This window comes from Acomys minous (genome assembly GCF_964271855.1).
Source record: "Acomys minous genome assembly, chromosome: 2".
Classification (NCBI taxonomy): Eukaryota; Metazoa; Chordata; class Mammalia; order Rodentia; family Muridae; genus Acomys; species Acomys minous.
In genome coordinates this window covers 55,193,003-55,216,013 of record NC_140484.1, presented here as the reverse complement: position 1 = coordinate 55,216,013, position 23,011 = coordinate 55,193,003, and the positions used below count along the sequence as shown (strand labels likewise).

Below are 23,011 nucleotides of genomic sequence, written 5' to 3'. Positions count from 1 at the left end.
CACACAAACATACACACACATACACACAGAGAGAACAAACTAATGCATGTGCATGTGTGTGCACAAACACAAAGAGACTCACACAGACTTATAAAGACACACACATACAGACTCACACTCACAAACACACACAGAACAAGCTAACAAATGTACATGCATGTGCATAAACACACATAGACTTACACTCACACACACAGACACAGCAAGCTAACATATGTGCATGTATGTACACAAACATACAGAGGCTCAAACACATTCATACACATACACACATACACACACACACACACACACACACACACACACACACACACACACTGATCTTAGCTGTTACTTCTTTCTTTTGTCTTCAGAAAATGAGGCTGTTTTCTACCTCTGAAGCTTATCTTGTTATGCCAACATTACCCAGATTGCGAGACTCCTCACACACAAAAAGACTACCAGGACTCGATACCAATGCAATATACACAGGGTCCTGTATTAGGGGCTCAGAGCTTCAGATCACAATCCTTCCTGACGCAGCAGGATAGGAGAATGATACCGCAGCTTCAAGAGTAATGGGTTTATAAGGAAAAACTTAGAAAAGTCTCAGGAATGCAGACCTTCAGGCAGGTTGGGTCTGGGAGGCTGAATCTCCAGGAAAGTTGTTTTATCTCAGAGGATCATTGGGCATTAATTGTATCTGGTTGTTCCGGTGGAGTTTCTGGAGCGTGATGCCAGGCCCAGTTTATGGCAGAGCGCGATCATTCCCGAAATGCAGGAAGGGATGGGATCACCTGGAGGACAACTTCTCACAGACCACGGCATTAATTGTAGAATTTACATTGCATATAAAATAGGGTATTGATTTTGCCCTTACAATCTCATCAGTCCTCTCGTTTTCTCAAACAGAAGGCTGAGCGTCCTGCCAGACACCCTCCTCATTGGCTGCAGTGTCAGAGCCTGTCTGGGAACAGTTCTGTTCCCATCTCAGCCTCTCTGGGTCTTGTTCCTTTTCCTCCACAAGTGGAAGCTTCCATATTTACGTCAAGGCTAAGTGGGAGCTCTCTAGTGCCCTGTGGGTCCACAGAGCTTTTGCTAGCTGAGCCTCCATCTAGTTCCCTCTTAGAGACCCTCTCTGCAAACACTGGGGAGTTGCTGACTCTCTGTGGAAACTCTGGATCATAGAAAGTGCCCTTCAACGGGCTGGAGAGATGGCTCAAAGGTTAAGAGCACCGACTGCTCTTCTAGAGGTCCTGAGTTCAATTCCCAGCAACCACATGCTGGCTCACAACCATCTATAATGTGATCTGATGCTCTCTTCTGTCCTGCAGGTGTACATGCTGGCAGAGCACTGTATACATAATAAATAAGTAAATCTTAGAAAAAAAAAAACAGAGGAAAGTGCCCTTCAAAGCCATTGCTGTGTCAGAGGAGAAATTCACATTTTATTGTTAAATATGAAGCTACATTTGGGTGATGTGAGCAACAGTGATAATAGAATAATAAAAACCACAAGAAGGCTTCCACATTCCTCTGATGTTCCTCATGGTGTTTACATACCTGTGGGGTGTGTGTGTGTGTGTGTGTGTGTGTGTGTGTGTGTGTGTGTGTGTTCACAAGCTTTCTGGACACATGATAGAGCATCATGACTGAGCATATCATGGCTTATCCTCATTAGCCTGGCCTCATTTGGAGTCTCTGTGCAGGGGAAGTGTAAACAGGCATGTGTGTGAAGTATCTATGGGAGCCAGAAGAGGGTGTCAGACCCCTTCAAACTAAAGTTGGGAATGGTTTTAAGCTACCATGTGGGTACTGGGAATTGAACCCAGGTTCTCTGTAAGAGCATCAAGGGTTCTTTTGCTCTTCACCACTGAGCCATCTCTCCAGTCCCCCACCTTGCCCCCCTACTTGGACACAGGGCCTTTCACTGAACCTGGAGCTCACTATTTCAGCTAAGTTGGCTAAGCACCAAGCTCCACGGATCTTCCTGTCTCTGCCTTCTCAACTCTGCGATTATAAATATAGGCCACCATTTTTCAGTGGTTCTGGGGAGCAAGTTCAGGTTCTCACATTTTCATGGCAAGCATTTCAGTGACTAAGCCAGAATTTGATGCTTCTCTGATGTCTCTTACAACATTTTCCTTTGTAACAGTTTCTTTTTTTATATGATAAGGCACTGTATGCCATTGAATGGAATCCCTCTCTGCATAATGGGCCAGGCAGGTGGCTTACCCTCCAAGGAGATGGCAGATGCTCCACTTGGCCCAGGTTTCCATGTCTCTGCTAGAAGCTGGATCCTAGACAAGGGTAGACCAGTTGCGCCATCTTGTAGCTTTGCTTACTGGTTAGGTCAATGTAGAAGATTGCCTTTCTCCTCCAATGGGATTTCCTAGCCCCAACTGCTGGGCTAATAACCTCGCTCTCTTATAATTAGGAGCCTGGCATGGAGCCCAGCATCCTTGGGAGAGATATCACCCAGCATCAGTTGCTTACTTTAAAGCTGTCAAATAGACAGTGCTGTGCCATCTGAGAAGTGTGGTTTTGGACCCCAGCTCCAGACTCCAAAGTACACACAACCTTTGACACTCAATTCTTACACTGTGAAAGGGCAGTCTGCAAGGCTGGATGCCTCAGCCATCCTAATCTGGTGCTGAAGGCCTGGAAGATTCCTGGAGAGCTGTCTTCAGCCAATATGGAAGGCTAAACAAGTTGGGTTCTGACAGCTCAAAGGATGGTTGCTGTGATGGCAGCGGCGGCGGCAGCAACAGGACAAACACACTCACCAGCCAGACACCAAGGCAGGCAAGCAGCAGGCCTCTCCCTAGGGCCTCATTCTGTCTGGGCTGCCATGGGAGGGCAGTGCCCACGCGGGGGGGGGGGGGGGGGGGGGGGGGGGGAGGCTCTTTTCTCTCTAGTTAGTTCTTACAGAAAATCCTCACAGCCCCACCCAGGGAGCATCTCTTAGTTCTTTCCAGATCCAGTAGGTTGACAAATAAGAGCAACGACCCAAATCCTTATAGAGAAGGAAGTGGTATTAAAAAGGACCTATAGGGCCAGGCATGGTGGCGCAAGTCTTTAATCCCAGCACTTGAGAGGCAGAGGCAGGTGGATCGCTGTGAGTTCGAGGCCAGCCTGGTCTACAAAGTGAGTCCAGGGCAGCCAAGGCTACACAGAGAAACCCTGTCTCGAAAAACAAACAAACAAACAAACAACAACAAAAAACTTTTTAAAAAATTAAAAATTAAAAAATAAAAAGGACCTGTAGGGCCAAGGTGCTTCAGATTACCTCCAGCTGACCTGTGATGCCTGTGTAAATGATATGTAAATCAAATGTTTAGGGAAGGTGCCCACGCTTGCTCCTCCGTAGATGCATTTCTTCTGAATATTATGTCTGTTTAATTAGTGTGCAGTACATGTATGTGTGCATGTGGGGGGCGGGGCTAGGGACTGGCTCTTAATTCCCTTAAGAGGACCCATCAAAGCAGCCTCCACAGCCCAGGGTGGGCTCTCTCTCCTCAGCCCTGTCACAGTTGTCAGTCCTGGCACATTGTTGTCTATAGACCCTACAGGCCTTAGCCTAGAGCAGGGCAAAGACTCCTGTGGAGTTTGTCTGAGGTAGTCAGCAATCTCTGAACTTACTGAGCCAGGAACCGCTCGGCCTCCCCCCACCCATTGAAGAAGCTTTTGTATAATCGTCACCATCCAACTCCCAGTCCTTGGGTATCAGCTGTGTCCCCAGTGGCTGCTGTGTCAATCAAGAGACTTAAGAGATGAAGCATTGCCACCTTGAGCTTCCCTTCTCCTCTCTGTAGGGCCTTCTCCTAAGTGATGGGTGGGGGTGGAGACCACAAAGCCACCTGCTAGCCGAGGCACATTCTCCTAGGCTGGAGCGTGATGGAGTGTGCCGTGGCTTTTCTCTGTACTCTGGCTGTGGGTCTACGAGGAGGCTTTTGAGAGGGCAACGAGAAGGGGAGCCATTGTGGCCCAGCTTGGGCAAGCTCAGATCCACTATGCAGAGTGAAACCTCCTTGGTACACAATAGGGAGGCAGTGACCCCAGGGTGCTAACTGCTCTTCAGCAGTGGATCCAGGGAATAAAGGGGCAAGGCCGAAAGTGACAGTCTTTCTTTACATCTTTGCTGTCACAAACAAAATACTCAAAGAAAATACTCTACCATAACCTGCCCTTCCCCTAGCATGTGTGTACATGACCAGATTTGCTTGTTGGTATTTGGTGGCACTCTGCGCTCTCTTGTAGGTGGCAGGGAGGGCAGGAGGGACATTACTGGCTTCTGAACCACACACATTGAACTCTTATAGCTATTGGAGGCTGACGTCCCAAGGTCAAAGTGTGGTCTTGATGAGCACACTCCTTAAGGGCAGCACCTGCAGTAGTCTGGCACAAAGCAAGTTCACAGTGACCCCAGCGGGCCTGGAAACAGGCAGGTAGGTGCCCTGGGGTGGGCTGGGTGGCAGCTAACACATCAGTAGAGCCCTGAGATGATAGCTCCAGCTGCTGCACTGCCCCCAACCATGGCCCTCAACACACCGAACCCCCCCCCCTCCAAGCATTCCATAAGGCCTCCTGTGCAGGACCCGCACAATCCTCAGGCACTCTCCATGGTGACATGGTTCCTTCCCACTGCGTCATTCTTGGGTCTTTTGCTCCCAGGGTTGGTGGGGGTTCACTGTTCCAGGGACATCAAGATGAACAGGACTTCGTATCACCCTACAAACACTAAGCTCTCTGCATGAGATGAGCACAGGACTCAGAAGGTGAAGAGAAGCCTTGAAACGATTAACGAGAAAATTGAAGCTAGTGTCACCCATAAGGAGTGAGCTGGGACTTTGAGGTGCTGCTTCTGGGGTGGCTTTCTGTCTCCTTGGGTAAAGTGTTGAAGAACTGTTCTGGGGGTTGTAAGGAGGTCTCGGGGCTTGGCAGGGTGCAGGGCTCTGGGAGGACTTGCCTGTGGCATTTCTCTGAGCACTATGGGGCAGGCTGAGATGCCCACGTGCTGCCTGTGACAGCCATGCCATCCTCCCCGGGCGTGGCCTGAGCCTCGTGGGTGAGGCTGAGTCTCTTCCTGTGAGCCCGACTCCTCGTAGGGTGTGATTGGCAGGTTACGGATTCTGAAGCCGTGCTTCAAAGAGCGTGAGACGAAATTAATGCTAAGTGTAAGCGTTTGAGGCTCCACAGAGAAGACGCTTGTCAGTTTCTAAGGTATGAAAACAGATGACACATCTTTCCCTCCCCAAAGCTAGTGGATCTTGTGACATGGGAGCTGTGCCTTCTCAGGTGATTCATCTCCTGGATGCTCTACCAGCCAGGTGGCTCTGTGGACAGGAGCCATAGAAGCTCCTCTTCTGCCTCACTCAGTAGGGGGTCCTGTTGGGGGAGGGGTATCCCTGCACACTAATGTCCTGAGTCCTTAGTGTTCCCAGGGCCCCTGCACACTGAGGGTAGAGCTCCTCTGGACTCTGGGGTTGGATCTGATCTACTCTGGCTCTCTGTGGAGGAGTCCCACTCACGGTCTCTTGGGAGATGCCTGAAGTATTCTCTAAGGGTCCCCGCCCACTCTACAGCCACATGAGACAGGAAAAGACAGGCCAGGGAGGGCTGGGGGCTGGGAGTGAGCATCAACCTGCTGCTCTTACAGCCTGCCTTGTTAAACATGTGGTCAGAGAAATGTCTTAACACATCCTCCGCCTTGTAGATGGGGGAAGGATCTGGGCCTGATTGGCTTGAGTTAATACCTCAGCTTTGGCACTGTCTTAGTTCTCGATTATTGTGATTAAAAAAATAAAAGATAAAAACTTAGAAAGGACAGAAGTCATGGCAGGAGCTCAAGGCAGGAACCTGGAGGCAGGAACTGAAGCAGAGGCCATAGAGGAACACTGCTTGTAGGCTTGCTCCTCATGGCCTGCTCAGCCTGCTTTCTTATAGATCCCAGGACCACCAGCCCAAGGCTGGCATTACCCACCATGGGCTGGGCCCTCCCCCATCAATCATGAGTCAAGAAAATGCATCACAGCTTGCTCATAGGCCAATCTGATGGAGGCGTCTTCTCAGTTCAGGGTCCTTTTCTTAGATGATTCCAGCTTGTGCCAAGTTGGCAAAAACTAACCAGCACAGGCACAACCAGCTCTGTGATCGACAGGTCACCTGAACCAGCTCTGCGACTGACAGGTCACCTGCCCCCCCCCCCCCCCCCCCGATTGTCTTCTGTTCCTCTTCTGCTCAGCTGCTTGAAACAGTGCGTGGAACAAGTGCCGGTGACATTCACAATGTCGCTGTGTTGTTCTTACTGACTGCATGGCTGAGATCAAAGAAGACAGCATCCTCCTGCTCTTTCTCACATCTAGCCCTACAGCCTCAGTGGGCTGTGGAGCTCTGTCTCTTGCTTCCCTCCCTCTTAAGATATCTTTGGAAGCATGGGCAGGCAGTGATGGAGGGGGTTGGGTAGCCACTGCTGCCTGGAGGTTCCCCAGAGAGAAACAAGCGAGCAATTCATAAATATTTACATCAACCTCATTTGCATAGCAGAAATAATTACTTCACCCAGAACCATGCGGAGGCCTCAGCCTTGGTCGCCTAGGTGGCAGCAGGTGCATTTCTTCTGTCCCTGTCCTTTAGGCAGTGGCATTCCAGCCATGTGCTGGCTATTCCTTATTGCAGTGTGAGGGGGCCTCTAGTTGTGTCCCCTAGGACAGACTGTAAAGCTGCCAAGCCTTCTATTCTGGCCTTTTTTTCTGGTCCCATCCAGTTCTTTGCATGTCACCATGAGCAGTGGGAAGGACAGTTGCTTCTTCCCTGCCATGCCCAGAAACTTCCGCAGTGTAATACTCCGTCACCTGCCAGCCTGCTTCCACAGAGCACTAGCACCCATTTCCAGCAAGCTCTATGCCACTTTAGAGCAGAGAAGGGCTTCCCAAGCTCCCCTAGCAGGCCCTGTCCTCTCCAGCTAAGAGCACACCTCTGTCAGCACCTTCATTAGTGTGAATTAATTGAACAAAACAATCGGTCTAGCTGTGGTGTTTTTATACATATACATGCTGTTCCTTTGGTCCTAGTCACCCCATTCCCTGACCTTGTTCCCTGAGCCACTTTTCCCTCCTTTTCAAACACTCCTACTTTTATGCCAAGTGTCTATACATAGACATGTCTATATTTAAACATACTTATACACATGTTTAAAGTATGTTTAATATATAGTACACATATTGAGTTTATGTTTATTTACTATGTTGTTTAGGTAGTAAGGATGAGGGAAATGAATCCCTTTAAAATTCCTATTTCCAGTGCACATTGCAAAGCTATCTATACTCCATTTCCAGTTCTAACATCTGTGTTCACTGGAGTTCTTAACAGTCAGACCCAACAAGAAACAAGTTCTGTCTCTGTCTCTGTCTCTGTCTCTGTCTCTGTCTCTCTCTCTCTCTCTCCCTCCCTCTTCTCTCTCTCTCTCTCTCCCTCTTCTCTCTCTCTCTCTCTCTCTCTCTCTCTCTCTCTGCCCTGGCCCACCGGGGTTCGGCTAACGCTCAGGAGGAAAATTTTCCTGTATAGAGACAGAACACTAGACACGAAGAAGGGGGCAAGTCTGCATTCTGATCAAGCCCCATTTATTGAGAATTTTCACAGAGTTTACATAGGCACAGAGGCATGGGTATTTGCGTAAGCAAGGGTTGCTATGGATACCTAACTCTGGAATGCTCCAGCAGGTAGGTATCTACCTTTATAGCTGCTATAATTGCAGGAGAGAAATTCCAGGAAAGTTGTGAAGGATCTGGTTAGTCAGGAAAAAGCTCCTGGTACTGCTGCTCACAGGCAGCTGGCCTTTAATCTGATCTTATCAGTAGTCCCACCGGAAAAGGAGTAGCTCGGGGGTCTGGAATGACCAGCCCCCACAATAACCCACAACAGGTGTCTAACTGCCGACCTACAACAAGGTCAGTTGGTTTCTGGTGAATGGCAGACTGCTGGAGAAATAGGAAACTAGGCTCTGACAAGATGAACATTGGCCATGTAGCCCGTCCCGTACATCTCTCTCTCTCTTTCTCTCTTTCTCTCTTTCTCTCTCTCTCTCTCTCTCTGTCTCTGTCTCTGTCTGTCTCTGTCTGTCTCTGTCTCTCTCTGTCTCTGTCTCTGTCTCTGTCTCTGTCTGTCTCTGTCTGTCTGTCTCTCTCTGTCTCTCTCTGTCTCTGTCTCTGTCTCTCTGTCTCTCTCTCTCCCTCTCTCTCTCTCTCTCTCTCTCTCTCTCTCTCTCTCTCTCTCTCTCACACACACACACACACATACAGGACATGTCAGTGAAATTACCATCTTTTCTGAGTCAGGGTCTCGTTGCTTAGTCTTAGCTGGCCTTGAACTCACAGAGATCCACTTGTCTCTGTTTTCTTAGTAAAAGCATGTGCAACCATGTCTGACTCTTGCTGTCTGTTCTATCAAGAGGCCAAACAAAACAAAACCCCCACTTGAAATAATGTAAAGAAGCTACTTGGAGGAAACTCAGATTCCTCCAGGATCAGTATTTCTTGATGTCAAAAATACATGCCCAGGGTTTCACTCCACTGAAAATGGCATTCTGTTCATCAGCTCTCTGCCCTAAGTCAGCCAATCCTGTGAGAAAGAGAGGCAGAGTTCTGACCACCCCGGGTCAACCAGAAAACCCATTTGCATTAGGAATAAAATCCCAGGGGGACCTTGCTTAAGAACAGCTACAAGCCCCTCTGCAAAAGTAAAACTTTCTGTCTTGCCAAAATACTAGGATTTTGTGGTCATTTTGGGGCCTGTCTTAGTCAGGGTTACTGTTGCCAAAGCAACCTCAGGAGGAAAGGTTTATTTGTCTTACACTTCATCAAAGGAAGTCAGGACAGGAACTCAAACAGGGCAGGACCCTGATGCAGGAGCTGATGCAGAGGCCATGGAGGGGCGCTGCTTACTGGCTTGCTGCTTCTGGCTTGCTCAGCCTGCTTTCTTATAGAAACCAGGACCACCAGCCCAGGGGTGGCACTGTCCTCAATAGGCTGGGCCCTCCAGGCTTGCCTATAGCTTGATCTTATGGAGGCATTTTCTTTTCTTCCTTCCTTCCTTTCTTTCTTTCTTTCTTTCGTTTTTCAAGACCGGGTTTTTCTGTGGAACCTTGGCTGTCCTGTACTCATTTTGTAGATTAGGCTGTCCTTGAACTCACAGAGATCCACCTACCCCTGCCTCCTGGGTACTGGGGAGCGCCGTCACTGCCCGGCTTGGAGGCATTTTCTTAATTGAGGTTTCCTCCCCTCTAAAGGCTTTGAGTCAAGTTGACATGAAACTATTCAAGAATGACCCTGGACCTATTTCTTACACCCAGGAACATACATTGATGCATGCAAGTGAGTCTCCAGACTGGAGAGAGATTCATTTGTACACAGAGAAGGGAGAGGGGCAGGGGTGGTACAGGCTCAGCTTCCAATTTTACAGTTTTTAAAATGTGTGACTACAACAGGCATTCAGTACCAAGTCTCCATCAGCTTCGGCTTTGGGGGTTTGGTATTTTTCTGGGGCTGTGACATGGACTTGAGCTCAGATCCCATTCAGCCACATGATCCGATCCCAAGGGTGGCTGCTGACCCTGCCCTGTGCTGCATGGCTGAGAGCTCTTCTGTCAGCAGATCAAATTCAGTTCATACTCAGTTCACTTCTGACTCACGGTGTTTTCAGCTTGTGGTGGTCCAGCCTAAGTCAACAGGCATCTTGAGGGTGTGTGTAAAATGAGCCTTTCGATGGGGCTGGCTCCTGTGACTGTGGGGTGGGCAAGGGTGAAATCTATAAGGAAGCTGGAAACAGAGGTCAAGGCTGCAGTCCTGAAGAGGGAATGCTTGTGCCTGGAGAAACCCCCTCTTCTCCCCCCCACCCCCCCCGTGTCCATGGGGCCCCTTTCCATTGATACCTGATGTCAGTTCAATATAAGGTGTATAACTCTGGGCCTGCATCTCATGGTTCTGTTGTGGGTGTACTTATACTGACTCCATCCCAGGGGCTCCAGAGCAGTGTAGGCCTTGGCAAAGAGATCTCTGGCTCGGGACTATTTGGAGCCCCACTGGATACTTGGTGTTACCCGCCTGGCTGCTCCTGACTGTCAGGTGGCAGGCAGCAGGACTACAGAGCTTTGCTGGCATGATGGCTGGCTTGGGCTCAGTCTCTCTCCCTCTCTTCCTTACTTACTTTACCACTCCCTGCCTTCCCCCACTCCCATCTCTTTGTATCATAGCGTATACTGTAGCCCAAGCTGGCCCCAAACTCACAAAGTAGCCAAGGATGACTTTGAACTTGAGATCCTCCTGCCTTCACCTACTGAGTGCGGGGATTATAGCCTGTTCCACCTTCATCTACTTTAGGAGGTGCTAGAGGTGGGACTCAGGGATTCATGCATGCTAAGCAGGCTCTCTGGTCAATGAGCTGCATCCTCAGCCCTCACAATGTGTGCATGCATGTCTTGAGTCAGAACCGTTTCTGTTGGGGGGCAAGGAGCAGTAAGAGCATTTAAAGACCTCACTTTTCTCTCCAGTGTGGGGGACTTGTGTCTAATCAGAAAGATGGGGCTGTTTGTTACTTTTGTCCTTGCTTTTACCACTGACAAAAGCAAAGTAAGGATGCAAGGCTCCCTCCTGGCCCACAGTGTGAGGACCCAGTCCACTGTGCAGGGGAAAGCATGGCAGCAGGGGCGTGAGGCCGCTTGTCACGGTCCGTCCAGAGCCAGGAGGCAGAGATGATCACTGGCGCTCAGCGCACTTTGTCTATTTTTATTCAGCCTGTGGGATGGTGCTGTCCACATTCAGGGAGGGACTTCCCTCCTCAATTAACCCAATCTACACACTCCCTCAGAGGCTCGTCTCCATGGTGGGTCTAGATCCCCCTGTCAAGTTGACAATCATAATTAACCCTCCCCAAAGAACTCAGGGGTGTGGATGGGGTAGCAGCCCAGCCTTCTGAGTACATAGGACATAGTCCTTAGTGGGGAGTTCATAGACTGAGCCCCCGTTGAACATCATCCCCTCTTCTGTTGCTGCTGCAGACAGTCCACATGCCTCTGGACAGATAGTTGCTCACTGCAGTGGAACAAAAACTCCATGATGTGGCTGCTGAGTATTGATGCCAGGTACCCCTTGGCTCCAGCCTTGGTGATGGTTAGTTAGCTTTTTGTCAACTCGACACAACCTAAAATCACCTGGGAAGAGAGGAATCATCTAGATCAGGCCGGCCTGTTAGCACTATCTTGATTCTTAATTGAAGTGGGAAGACCTAGCCTACTGTGGGCAGCACCATTCCCTAGTCAGGAAGCCCTGAATGGTGTAAGAGTCAAGAAGTTGAGCTCAGTAGAAACAAGCAAGCAGCCATGCATGTATTCTTCCTCTGCTCTTGACTTGGGATTAATGCTTTAAGTTCCTGCCTCAGTTTCCCCTTGGTAATGATCTGTGTGATAAACATAAACAAAATGTATTTTTTTTCTTCTCTAGCAAATAAGACAAGACTACCACATTTAAAAATTGTAAAGAAGCCAATTGGCAGAAATTCAATCAAAATACATGCTTGTTTTACTTTTCTTTAGAAACTGCACTACCACTAGCCAGTCTGGCAAGTAAGAATGTAAGGCTGAGCTCTGGCCACATGGATGAGGCACAAGATCCCTTTACACTAGGAATAAAAATCCAGTGGGACCCCTGCTGCTTACTTGCCTGCTTCAGTAGGTGCGGGATTTTTTTCCCCTAATGAAGTACTATGGATTGTGTGGTCATTTTCTCAAGACCCATTTCTTACAACTGAAACCTGGAATTGTAAGCCAAATAAACCCTCTCTTTCTCTAAGTATCCGTCACAGCGACAGACATGAAATGAGGACAGCCTTTGATGACATAAGCGCATAGAAACCCATGGCTGTGCAGCTGACATTGAAGTCTGTGATTTTCTTCACTCCGCAGGTGGCAATAATAGCGGGGAACTTTGAACTGGCAGAGTACATCAAGAACCACAAGGAAACAGACATTGGTGAGTAGGCTTGGTGAGAAACCACAGCCATTGCAATCTGAGATCCTCCTGGGGCTGCTGCCTGAGCCAGCTCTCAGCAAAACTGACCTGAACCTGCACCAGCCTTAGGGGTCCTTCCCTGATAGTGGGGAGGGTTGTGAGGACCTGGGAGCTGAGCAATACACTCCCGTCCAAGAGTACCACTCTCCTGTCTCCTGGCAGTGCCTGCTCCAGGGACATGTAACGAGTGCAGGGCCTCAGGAGTGGGGATGTTTGGATTCTGCTGGGGATTGCTGTAGGGTTCCCACCTGATTCAAGTCTCTTGGTTTTCCTCAATATTGATTTAAAATGTTTTCCTGTTGGTATGTGTTTCTGCAGATGGTGAGGGTCTAGCAACGTTGGCAGGTGCTGCTGATCCTAGGGGAGACAGCGCATGTGTGGGAGGGCTGGGGGGGGGATATCTCTATACCCTTCCTCTCAAGTTTGCTGTGAGCTCCAAACTGCTCTAACCCCACCCCCACCCCAGTCATTTAAAAAAAATCTACAGAAACAAGTCAGAGAAACTGTCTGGGTACCAAGCAAGAGACACATGGGGGAGCTGTCTTAGGTGTGCTTATTGGAAGGTACACAGATGATGCCTGGTGACTGACATGGGAGATGGTGAGGTCCGCTCTTCCATCCCCCACCTCTACTTGGTATCCCCCTCCCCTTTCTAGTACCCCTTGTGCCAACCAGGAGGGCCATCTCGGGGGCTCTTCTCTCCTCTCACCGCCCTGCCATGGGCTGGGCCCAGTCTTGCACAGTGGATGAGCCAGCTGGCCTGCGCCCTCCAGCACTGGGCTTCCACAGGACCTGCAGCGGGGAGCAATCCCACTGGACCAGCAGTGGTGAGCCCTCAAAGGTGGAGTTGTCCCATTGAGGGGCTCTGGGATGGGGGGGGGCTTCTTGGGGCCTTGGAGGAGAAGCAGATGGCATCTGCCTCTCACTACCTGTGCCCTCATCCTGCTGTTGGGTGTCAAGGGATGAGTGAAACTGTGTGTCTCGCTTTTATGTCTTTACCATGCTGACCGTGTGTCTTGCATCGAATGTGGCTGGGACCTGCCTTGCACTGGGGAGTTGGATCTTGATGTGGAGCCAGACTACGGGCTTGTGTCATCCTTTACCCTGCTCCTAGCATCAGCACTGTTAGAAGAGGGATGCGTGTACAGCTCAAACCAAGCAGAGTCCCAGGTTTCCAAGTCATTCCCTATCTTTGCCTGCTTCAGCCTCATACCAGCGGCAAACAAATTGCAAGCTGCCCACCTGATGTAGCTAGTTTGTGTCCTGCTCGCATGTATATGTCTTCACCTAGGGTACCCAGTGAGTCCTTAGCTGCAGGAACAGTTGCGATGTCCACAGGTTCTAGATTAATCTTGAACTTCCCCCTTAGATTTTACTATTTCAGAGGGAAATGGCTTCCCTTTGAGAGATGGCAGGCCTGGGCACTTCTTCCCAGAGTGCCCCATGAGGTCAAAGTCAGTGCTGTTCCAGCCAGCAGGATACCTCACAAACAGGATGTGCAACTGATACAGCTTTGTGGAGGCAGGGAGGGAAAGACACATTTTGATGGAGTCACTCAGTCACAGTGTCACTGCTGGGAGCTCCTGAAATGGGAGGTTTGACTGATGTCCAGAGCCCCAGCGGGACCCAGACAGGACTCTATGTCCTAAGACTTGAGTCTGCTGCAGGGAGCTGAAGATGCAGTCTGTCTCTTTCGATGCGTAAGAGATCGTGCTGTTTTTAAATGTCCACAGAGACCAGAAATACTAGGGGTCAGAGATACCTGGGTCAGAGCTAACCTTACCCAGGGTGATCTCTTCTGACTGCCTTCTTCTGGGAAGACTCTGGCGGATTAGTGGGTCTGGAAATCCTCCCAGACTCTTTAAAAGGTTGTGGGCCTTAGAGACTAATGGCTTACTGCGTCCCTTCCCTCACCCCAGGCTTTAGGGGTGGTGTTGAAAGGGCAGCAGATGCTATGCCCCCTTAGAAGTCATGTGACTTGGAGATCAGTGGCTGCTTAATGGGAATAGACATGTGACTTTTCAGATTGACCTTTGGCAATAGTGTCACTTTTGGCTGTTACAATGCAATGCCTCCCGTTCCTGAGACCTGGTCATCATTTGTTCTAGATTTTTTTATGCCCCCCAACCCTCTCCCACCTCCCCCACAACCCAGGATCCCTCCCCCCAGCTCCATCAAGTCTTCTGCCAGGCTGGCATTGATATTCAGAGAAAGCTTAGGAGGCACGCCTTCTTCTGAGCCACACCTTCCTCTCCTCAGTGGACTGTGTTCTCCACTCACCTGCACGAGAGAGCTCTTGGTCTCAGTGTTACACCTTGTACATTCAATATGGGGTGTACTTGGGTTTCCTGAGAGCTTGTGTGGAATGTAGACACCCTGGCAAACACAGGGGCCTGACACCACAGGTCCACATGCTGGTGAGGTTACAGATCGCTATGCTAATGTCCTCGGGCAGTTCTGAGGCTGGGAGTCCACCTTGTGTCGCAGGACCCACTTGGGCATCTCTCATGAGATCATTCAAGCAAGAGGACTGGCCACATAGCAGTTCCCAAGGATGACAAATGACTGCTTGCTGAGAGGTTTTAAATAATGCATTTATTCTGCCATTCTAGGGGACATGGGGTCAGAATCAAGGTACTGGCAACTGGGTCTTTCCTCGAGGCTCAGAAGGGTTTGTTCCAGGCTGTTTCCACTCTAGCTGTGGCTAGTAGTCTTTGCCTCCATGGGTTTGAGACACATGATTGTAGTCTCTGGACTGTGATAACCTGACCTGCTCTGTGGTTGTTGAAAAGTGTCAACTTGATGGAGTTTTATTCATTTGTTTGTTTGGTTGGTTTGGTTTTTTGGCACAGGGTTTCTCTGTGTAGCCTTGGCTGTCCTGGACTCACTTTGTAGACCAGGCTGGCCTTGAACTCAGAGCGATCCACCTGCCTCTGCCTCCCGAGTGCTGGGATTAAAGGTGTGCGCCACCACTGCCCGGCCTCTTGATGGGGTTTTAGATTCATTCTGGAAGCAAACCCTCTGGGCATGTCTGTGAGGAAGACTCTAGACTTGGTTAACTGTTGGACAAAGATCCATCCTGAGGGTGGGCCGTGCTATTTCTTTCTCTGGGGTCTCAGACTGAATAAAAATGAGAAAGCGATGTGGGTGCCAGCATTTGCCCCTCTCTGCTTCCTGACTGTGGATGCAGTGTGGTCAGCTGCCTCATACTCCTGATGCTGTGCCTTCCCAGCCATGATGGACTGTGCCCTCAGGCTGTGAGTTAAACAAACTCTCCCTTCCTTGCTTGCATCTTGTCAGGTATTTTTGTCACAGCAGTGAGACAAGGGACCATCGGGCATGTCTCAGCTTCCTGCCTTGTCTTAGGACACCAGTTTGACCCTGTATCCAAGCCAACCTCCCTCTGAAGATCTTTAAGCTGACCATTAGTGAGAAGACCCAAGGCCACAGTTGCAGGGGCCAGAGTGTAGGGCTTGGACATGACTTTTGGCAGCTTCCATCCAGTCCTGTGTATGACATGTGCATTGCTTTATGGCTGCCTGTTTCTGGGTCATTGCTTTTTCCAGGGCAACAGCATGCCCGGCTCAGGCCATGACCTTCAGTACCTGCCCCACAGTGCCAGGTCATGTGTGCTGAGTGAGTGACCCTCCCCACTGCTGTTCACCACCCAAGGTCAGCCTGTCCCCTTCCTTCTCAGCATAAACCCTGTCTCCACACTGATCTTGGGCAATGAGGAGGTGGCTGACACACTGTGAAGTAGGTGCCCACCTGGTCCCGAGCTTCAATTTTTACAGCCTTTTGGTTATATATTTTTGTGTGGGGATGGAGGTGTGGGGGTGGGGAGGGAGGATGTGCACTTGTGCTCTTGCATGTGGAGGTCAGAGGACCACTTTGGGTGTTGTTCCTCAAGAGCCATCCACCTTTTGTTAGAAACGGAGCCTCTCACTTGCCGGAAGTAGCTGGTCAGAGAGTTCCAAGGAGCCTCCCGTCTCTGCCTCCCATATGTGAACCTCCATGCTTGGCTTTTTATGTGGGTTTTTGGGATCTCCAAACTCAGGTCCATATACACTTCGGACTGAGCCATTTCCCTAGCCCTCAATGTTCCAGTCTCATATTTTAAGGTCCACCACCACTTAGGAGGGACAAGAGAAACCTGTCCCTAAGTGTGTTACCAATTTCTGGGTCTGGCACCCCCTCACTGCTCATGAGCAGAGTCCTGTGTGTCCTAAGATGAGTGGGGCCTGAGATGCCATCCTCGAGGAATCTAAAGGAGGAGGAAATGAAGGTAGGAACTCCCCCGCCCCCCACCATACCTCTGTTGGGTCACGTCAGGACATGTGTCTGAATGTAGGGTAGAAGAAAAGCCTCTATATTCTGAGTTTCAGGTCACTGAAAGTGGGTAACAACCCCCCAGCACCCCACTACTTTCCCGATGGTTAATCAGGGAAAGTCCTTCCTATTAAAAAAAAAATCAAATTGCTCCTGCTTTTGAATGGGAGTTAGCCTTTGTTTTCCACACTTGCTAGTGAGCTTCTGGGAAACCAGAGCACTTAGGAAGTGCAGATGTGGTTTTGGGAAAGGCAGCCATCACCCTGGGGTCAGAGCCATCTGGTGAAGGGACACCTGAAGGTCTGCAGAGTTCATGCAGTCGCAGCTTGTCTCCCCAACAGGCATGGCACCTCAGAGTGCGCATTTATGCGCGAGCTGGTCACAGCATACGTGCCGCTCTTGTTTGATTCTGCGCTGCTGGTTTCTTTTTTTTTTTTATAAGCCCCCCCACCCCCACCTTAAAATATTAAACGTGACCTCCATCAGGTTGTTTTATCTGGCAGCTGGAAGAAAGTGCTGGCTGGGAGACGCTGTGACTAGCGAAGTTAATCCCTGCTTGCTGTCACCCACCGTAAGCTGTGGCTGGGCAGATGAGCCGGACTGGCTTGAGGTGCCTTGGCCACAAAGTACTTAGGATGACTTCCATAGGATGGCTTCCCTTCAAAGCAAGGCCAGGGGGGAGCTGGGAAGCCCACGTCCGAAATAAGCATGCAAGTATTAAGCATGTGGCACGCTGATAAGCCTCGGACCCGGCTAACCTGTCTTCCCCAATCTTTGCTGGTTTTGTTCTTGCCTGGCTCTGAGGGGAGATGCGCTGTCAGATGGATTAAATGACATGGGTTGTGCTTCTTCAGCGGAACAAGGTTTGTTTTCCTCTGTCTTGTCCTTCCGCAGCTATGGAGAGAGTCTCGAGGTTTTGTGTGTGTGTGTGTGTGTGTGTGTGTGTGTGTGTGTGTGTGTGTGTCACAATGCAGTCCATAGAGCCGAGAGGTGTGTGTGAGTTTGGTGCCTGCTTAGCTGACTAAGGAGCACTTGGATACGGTTGCTAGGTTTCCAGACCGGGAGCCTGTATCATTACTCGATGGATTTGCATAGATGATGGATGGAGGGAGATGTTTTCAGATTTCTTAGTGTAATATTGTGTGTGTGTCGGGGGGTGAGGATTTGAAATCCGGGCTTGTTTTGACTGATGGTTCTTTGAGAATATACCTGGTTGGAAGATACCACCTGCTAAGGAAATAAAATAATTCCGACCTGAGAGATTTCTGTTTTCCTGGCGTTTTCACTGTGAATGTGTTCCTTCCGATGAGGCAGGCAAGGCTGTCTGAAGTGAGACATGGGAGCCTTTGTGTTCGCCAGAGAGACTCTCCAGCAGGTCCTCGGGAAAACCCTAATGGAGGGAGACCCATTTCCTTAAATTTAACCAAATAGAACAGGGCCCCCACTGTGGAGTCCCCCCTCTGTGATCCTTCCCAAGGAAAAGGAAAATGACGCCAGAGCCAGGCAGCCATCACACAGCTGTCGTTTGGATTCCCATAGCACATTTTCAGAACAAGTAGCTTAGCAGGGGTGGGGAACCGAAAGCACAGGAGATGCTGTAGTTTCTAAGCAGATGGTCTGCGACCTGGCTGGTGCGGCTCACCCTGTTCTTGTTGCTTTTTGAGCAAGATAGAGAGACATATAAATTTTTATCAGTCTGGGGTGTGTGTGTGTGTGTATGTGTGTGTGTGTGTATGTGCGTGTGTGTGTGTGTATGTGTGTGTGTGTGTGTGTATGTGTCTGTGTGTGTGTGTCTGCCTAGTTCTTGCACTGGGCTGACCGTTCTATCTGATTTCCTCTGGCTCAGGTCTGTCTGTGTCTGGGGTCTTGGTTGCTGTGTGCCTGTTGAAGGCATCGGTCTAGTGGTTTGTTGTGGTTCTGTGTTCGCTGCCTTTTCTCCGACCCAGGAGTTTTCATCCCCAGGACTAACAAGTAGTTGTGCCACCTGAGTGACACGTGTTTTGGTGACGTCCCTGTGCTGCCCATAGGTTAGGCGAGGGTGATGTTTTGACTTGGGGACTTCTAGCACAAGGCCCAGGTGGTGTCCACTTCAGGTCTACTGCCATCCTTGGCCTGTCCTGTGTCCTGTGCGCTCAACTTCGATGGGTTTGTGGTCTGGGTCCTACTAGGATGTGGCAGCAGGCCTTGGCTTTCTGTCTTGTATGCATTTCCATGTGATTTGTCTTTGTGGTCTCAGTCTGTCCATGTGCGTTCCCGTCCACGTGCACTCCCATGTGCCTCCTAAGCAGCTCTCCATCTGTTCTAGCGTGCCGTGTCCCGTCTCCCTCCAGCCAATCAGAATGCTGCTTGAGTGAGGGATAGGTGAGGACATGATCTGTCCTGCTTTGGTCCCTCCTCTCCAGACCATCCTCCTTTCCATGCCGTGGGCATGTGTGGCTGCTGGGAAATATATGCAGCACCCCCACTCCTTTCTGCGCACACTTAGATGCCTTTGAGTTCTGGGTTCATCTGGAGCCTTTCCTGGTCTGTGACTTCCGGGTTCTGCACACCCCGAATGCTGGAAGCTCCAGGGGCATGCCACTGTCCTCTACTGTCATTCCTGCAGTCTCTAGCAGCTCCCTTCAACATAAAACGCCCGTCTCCCTGGCTACAGCCTGTCAGAACACAGCCCCCTCTATGGCAAATGCCGTTCTGCACATCCGTCCTATGCTCAAACTCAGACTGGATGCACTTGACTAGCTGTTTAAAAGGGTCTCATGGCTCCTCCCCCACTGTCCTGTCAAAGTGCCTGGGATAGACTTAGCTAGGTACCCACTGGAGCTGTCACAGCAAGGTGTCCTGACCTGCAGACCCAGTGCTGTTATCTGCTGCTTGCTTCCTCCTCTGTGGTCACTATCCATTCCAGAGTCCTCTTGCTGCTGTAGGGCAAGAGGGCTAGGTCAGAGGTGGCGGGGCTGCAGAGGCGATGGACAGCTCTCAGTAAAGGTCTGAACCAACTAACAAGCCTTCTGTCATTTATGTGGAAGGGGGGGGGACATGTGAGTTTCTGAGATATCCTCAGAAAATGAAACACCTGGGAAAGTAGGAAACGGCTGTCACATGTGGCCACACATTCTGAGAAGCAGGCTGCAGGTCTTCAGGAGTGTCTGACATCTCATCCAAACCCTGTATGGGATGGTCCGCACACAGCTAGACTATTCCTGTCTCTGAAAAATTCAACAGAGCTCTGTCCTCACTCTTTTGAAACTATGGGTCGGTGGTCCTCCAGAGTATCTCAACTTCACATGCCTACTGGGACTCGGAAAATTCATGGAAATCTTCTTGAAAGCTAAGACTGTCCTGAGAGTGTGTCCACCTAGATTCTGTGATGAGGGTATTTCTGTCCGTGTTTTTGCCTATATAGGATAGCATTCCCCTACCATAACTCAGGCCAACCCATCCTTCCCAACCCTACCCACCTATTTTTATCAGCCTAATCTCATCTGAGGTCCAGGCTGGTCTTCAGCCTGGTTTCTCTCCCTGAAGGCTTTGCCTCTGTCTTGGGTCAAAGGGGCAGACAATGTCCTCCCAGGCCTGGGGGTATCTTTTTATCTAAGATTTATTTATTTATTGAGTATACAGTGTTCTGCCTGCATGTACACCTGCTGTACACCAGAAGAGAACACCGGATCTCATTATAGATGGTTGGGAGCCACCATGTGGTTGCTGAGAATTGAACTCAGGACCTTTGGAAGAGCAGGCAGTGCTCTTAACCTCTGAGCCATCTCTCTAGCCCTGGCCTGGGCGGGGCGCGAGGGGGGGGTTATCTTAATATAGTGTCCAACCAGCCCCAACAAGGTCATGCTCCCCCTTGGGTGGGCTTCTGGGTCCTGCCTGGCCTCCTACATTCCCTACTGTTCTCTTAGACTGCCCTGGGCCCTGGGCCAGCAGATAAGGTGAGGGCAGTCAGCAGGTACTAGAACTTTCCATGATGTCTTAGGAACTATAACTTCGGGACCTTTGCAGACAGAAGCTCCATGGTTGCCATAGGTAGCCAGGGCGAAAGACTGAAGTCCACATGAGGTGCTGACCTCTAGGGGTATGGAGTGTTGGCAGCCTCCTCCCGTGTCTAGACTGCATTTGGAGACTGGATCTCACTCTATAGTACAGACTGACCTAGAACTCACTATGTAGCCGAGGCTACCCTCAAACTAGTGGCAGTTTTCATGCATCAGCCTTCTTGGTGCTGGAGCTTCAGTGCTTTTTATCCAAGTGGGATGGAAATGTGCTGTTACTCACTGTCCTCACCCCACCCTGCATCCTACCTGTGACGAGAACAGAGGGAGGCTTCTAGGACGCAGACTCCAATCCCAGCTATAGGTGAGAGCCTGAGTAGACTGGACAGGGTTCTGCCAGACCAAGTGGCCCCTAAACCTTGCTCTGCCCCCTGCAGGTACAAGACCAGCTTCACCACAGCCGACCCCACACCTGTGGGCCTCAGTAGCTGGTAGCAGATTATTTAGCAGTGGCTGGCCACTCACCTGGAGCCTCTTCCCTCTCAGAAGTCCTCCTCTGCAGTTTCCCCTTGATTGCCAAGCCTGCCTGGGAAGGCAGCACAGAGGTAGCCTTTCTGTGGCTTCGACACCCTGGAGTCCCTGTCGTTCACAATCACATCCCTACCTCAAGGGTCTTGGCTGAGTTGACCAGGATCCTCTGCCTGCTTCGTGCCACCCCTCTTCTGTACACAGTTATCTCCCCCAGTCCCCCCAGTGTCCACTGCAGACACTGTGAGCTGCTCAACTCCCAGAGCCTAGGCAGGGAGCAGATCTTCCAGTCAGAGGCAGGGTGGCCATCCTGCCCCCCTCCTCCTCCTTTCCCACCTGTTCCCCTTCCTCCTCCTTTGTCTATTCTTCCTTCCCTTCCTTCATACCTATTCCCTGTATCGTTTGACCTGCATGCTGGCATGATACCCTGGACCTGTACCTACCTTGGCTCTAGAGGATTAAAGAGGCTCCTGCTTAGCTAAGTGTGATGGGTTCACCCCTGTAATCCCAGCATTTAGGAGACTGAGCAAGGAGGATTGCTGTGAATTCTATGCTGGCCTGGCTATACTGTGAATTTTAGGCAAAACTTGGCTACCATAGTAAGATTCTGTCTTTTAAAAAAGAAAGATAGTTAAGTATGAAAGAGAAAAGGTCTCATGTAGATGAAGGCGTTCTGCTCCTTGCTGCTCACTGGTCCAGAGATGCTCAGAGGGAGAGCTAGTCTGAGAGTCTCCACTAAGCTTACAGGGAACCTGCAGAGGAGCCATGGCTGTAAGATGCGCCCCACCCCAGCAACCATGGTGAAAGCTGTGGAGATGACATTTGGGGCTGACTGGTGGTTGTCACCGGGATCTCTCTCAGGTTTGCATTTAGTTCCTCATTCCTTCTGATCTCATGTAGAAGAACCTGACATAACACGAGCCACCTAGGCAGCAGAGTGTAGCCCCACGTGGCGACAGAGGTGTGATTAGAGCCCCGAAACTTCAACTCCTGCTGGTCACGAGGGAATCCGTCTTCAGGGACCTTCCAGCTGCTGATATGAAGCTCCAACCCACTTTCTGCCTCAGCTTCTTTTCTTGTTGCTGTGATGAAATACTCTGACAAAAAGCAGACGAGGCTGGGCAGGGTGGCACATGCCTTTAATCCCAGCACTTGGGAGGCAGAGGCAGGCAGATTGTTGTGAGTTCGAGGCCAGCCTGGTCTACAAAACGAGTCTAGGACAGCCAAGGCTAACACTGAGACCCTGTCTTGAAAAACAAAAACAAACAAACAAACAAAAAATAAGAAGAAGAAGCAGACGAAGGAAGGAAGGGCTGTTCCAACTCACAGTTCAAGGGTGCAGTCCAACATGGAGGAAGTCCAGAGGACAGGGGATAAAGCAGCTGGTCACACAGGATCCAGTCAGGAGCGAGAGCGACTAGAGGTGGTCGTTTCCGATGGAGTGGCTTGTTTTGAAGAAATCAGGCGTCCAGTTTATCCTAGGCGAGATGAGACCAGGGTCAGGCTCTGTTGTTTGCTCTCCTTTGCTCCTGGGCTTTGCGCTGAAGAACAGCTGCGTTGAAAGTAGGTGTCCCATTTAACCCAGGGCTAGCTATGTATCAGGGAGCAGCTCCAAACACTCACTGCCCTCAGCTCCTGAGCTTTGCCCTGAAGAACTGCTTGATGGATAATTGCCAGGCAGGTGGGGCACCAGTCCTGACTCCAAGCTGCCACCAGCATCCCAAGCATGGTTTAGGACCAAGATCCTCTCTTCCTCCCTGGCCTCTCACCTAAGCCTTCCCTGGCAACGTGTCTGAGTGTAGCCCTGCAAGTGACCACAACCCCCAGATTGGCCCCAGTTGAGCTTACTGTGCCACTCTGTGAGGACCCTCAGCCCTCAGTGAGACAGGGAGTGCCTATGCTCAACACCAGGACTTGAAGACCTTCCTTCATAAAGCCCCGCACCCACAAAGGATGCTGGCTAGTAGAGCTGAAGAAAAAGCATTAGGCCAACGAGCAGAGAGGGTGAGATTTCATCTGCAATTGTTTGGGAGATCTTGGACCAGCCATGCTCTCTCTGGGCCGCAGCAGAGAAAGTCAGCTCTTCCTTTACACCCCCTCCCCACAGCTGCATATCAG

The 23,011-nt window shown here is 50.3% G+C and overlaps 1 protein-coding gene across 1 annotated transcript in view; it reads left to right on the top strand.

Annotated features, from left to right (window-relative positions):
* The window catches only part of SHANK2 (SH3 and multiple ankyrin repeat domains 2), a 448,993-nt gene that overhangs the window by 137,211 nt on the left and 288,771 nt on the right, over positions 1-23,011 (top strand). The window contains exons 11-12 of the mRNA XM_084755599.1: positions 11,936-12,002; positions 12,698-12,868. Of these exons, the coding sequence (XP_084611725.1) occupies positions 11,936-12,002; positions 12,698-12,868 (238 nt within the window). The remainder of the gene's footprint in view (positions 1-11,935; positions 12,003-12,697; positions 12,869-23,011) is intronic.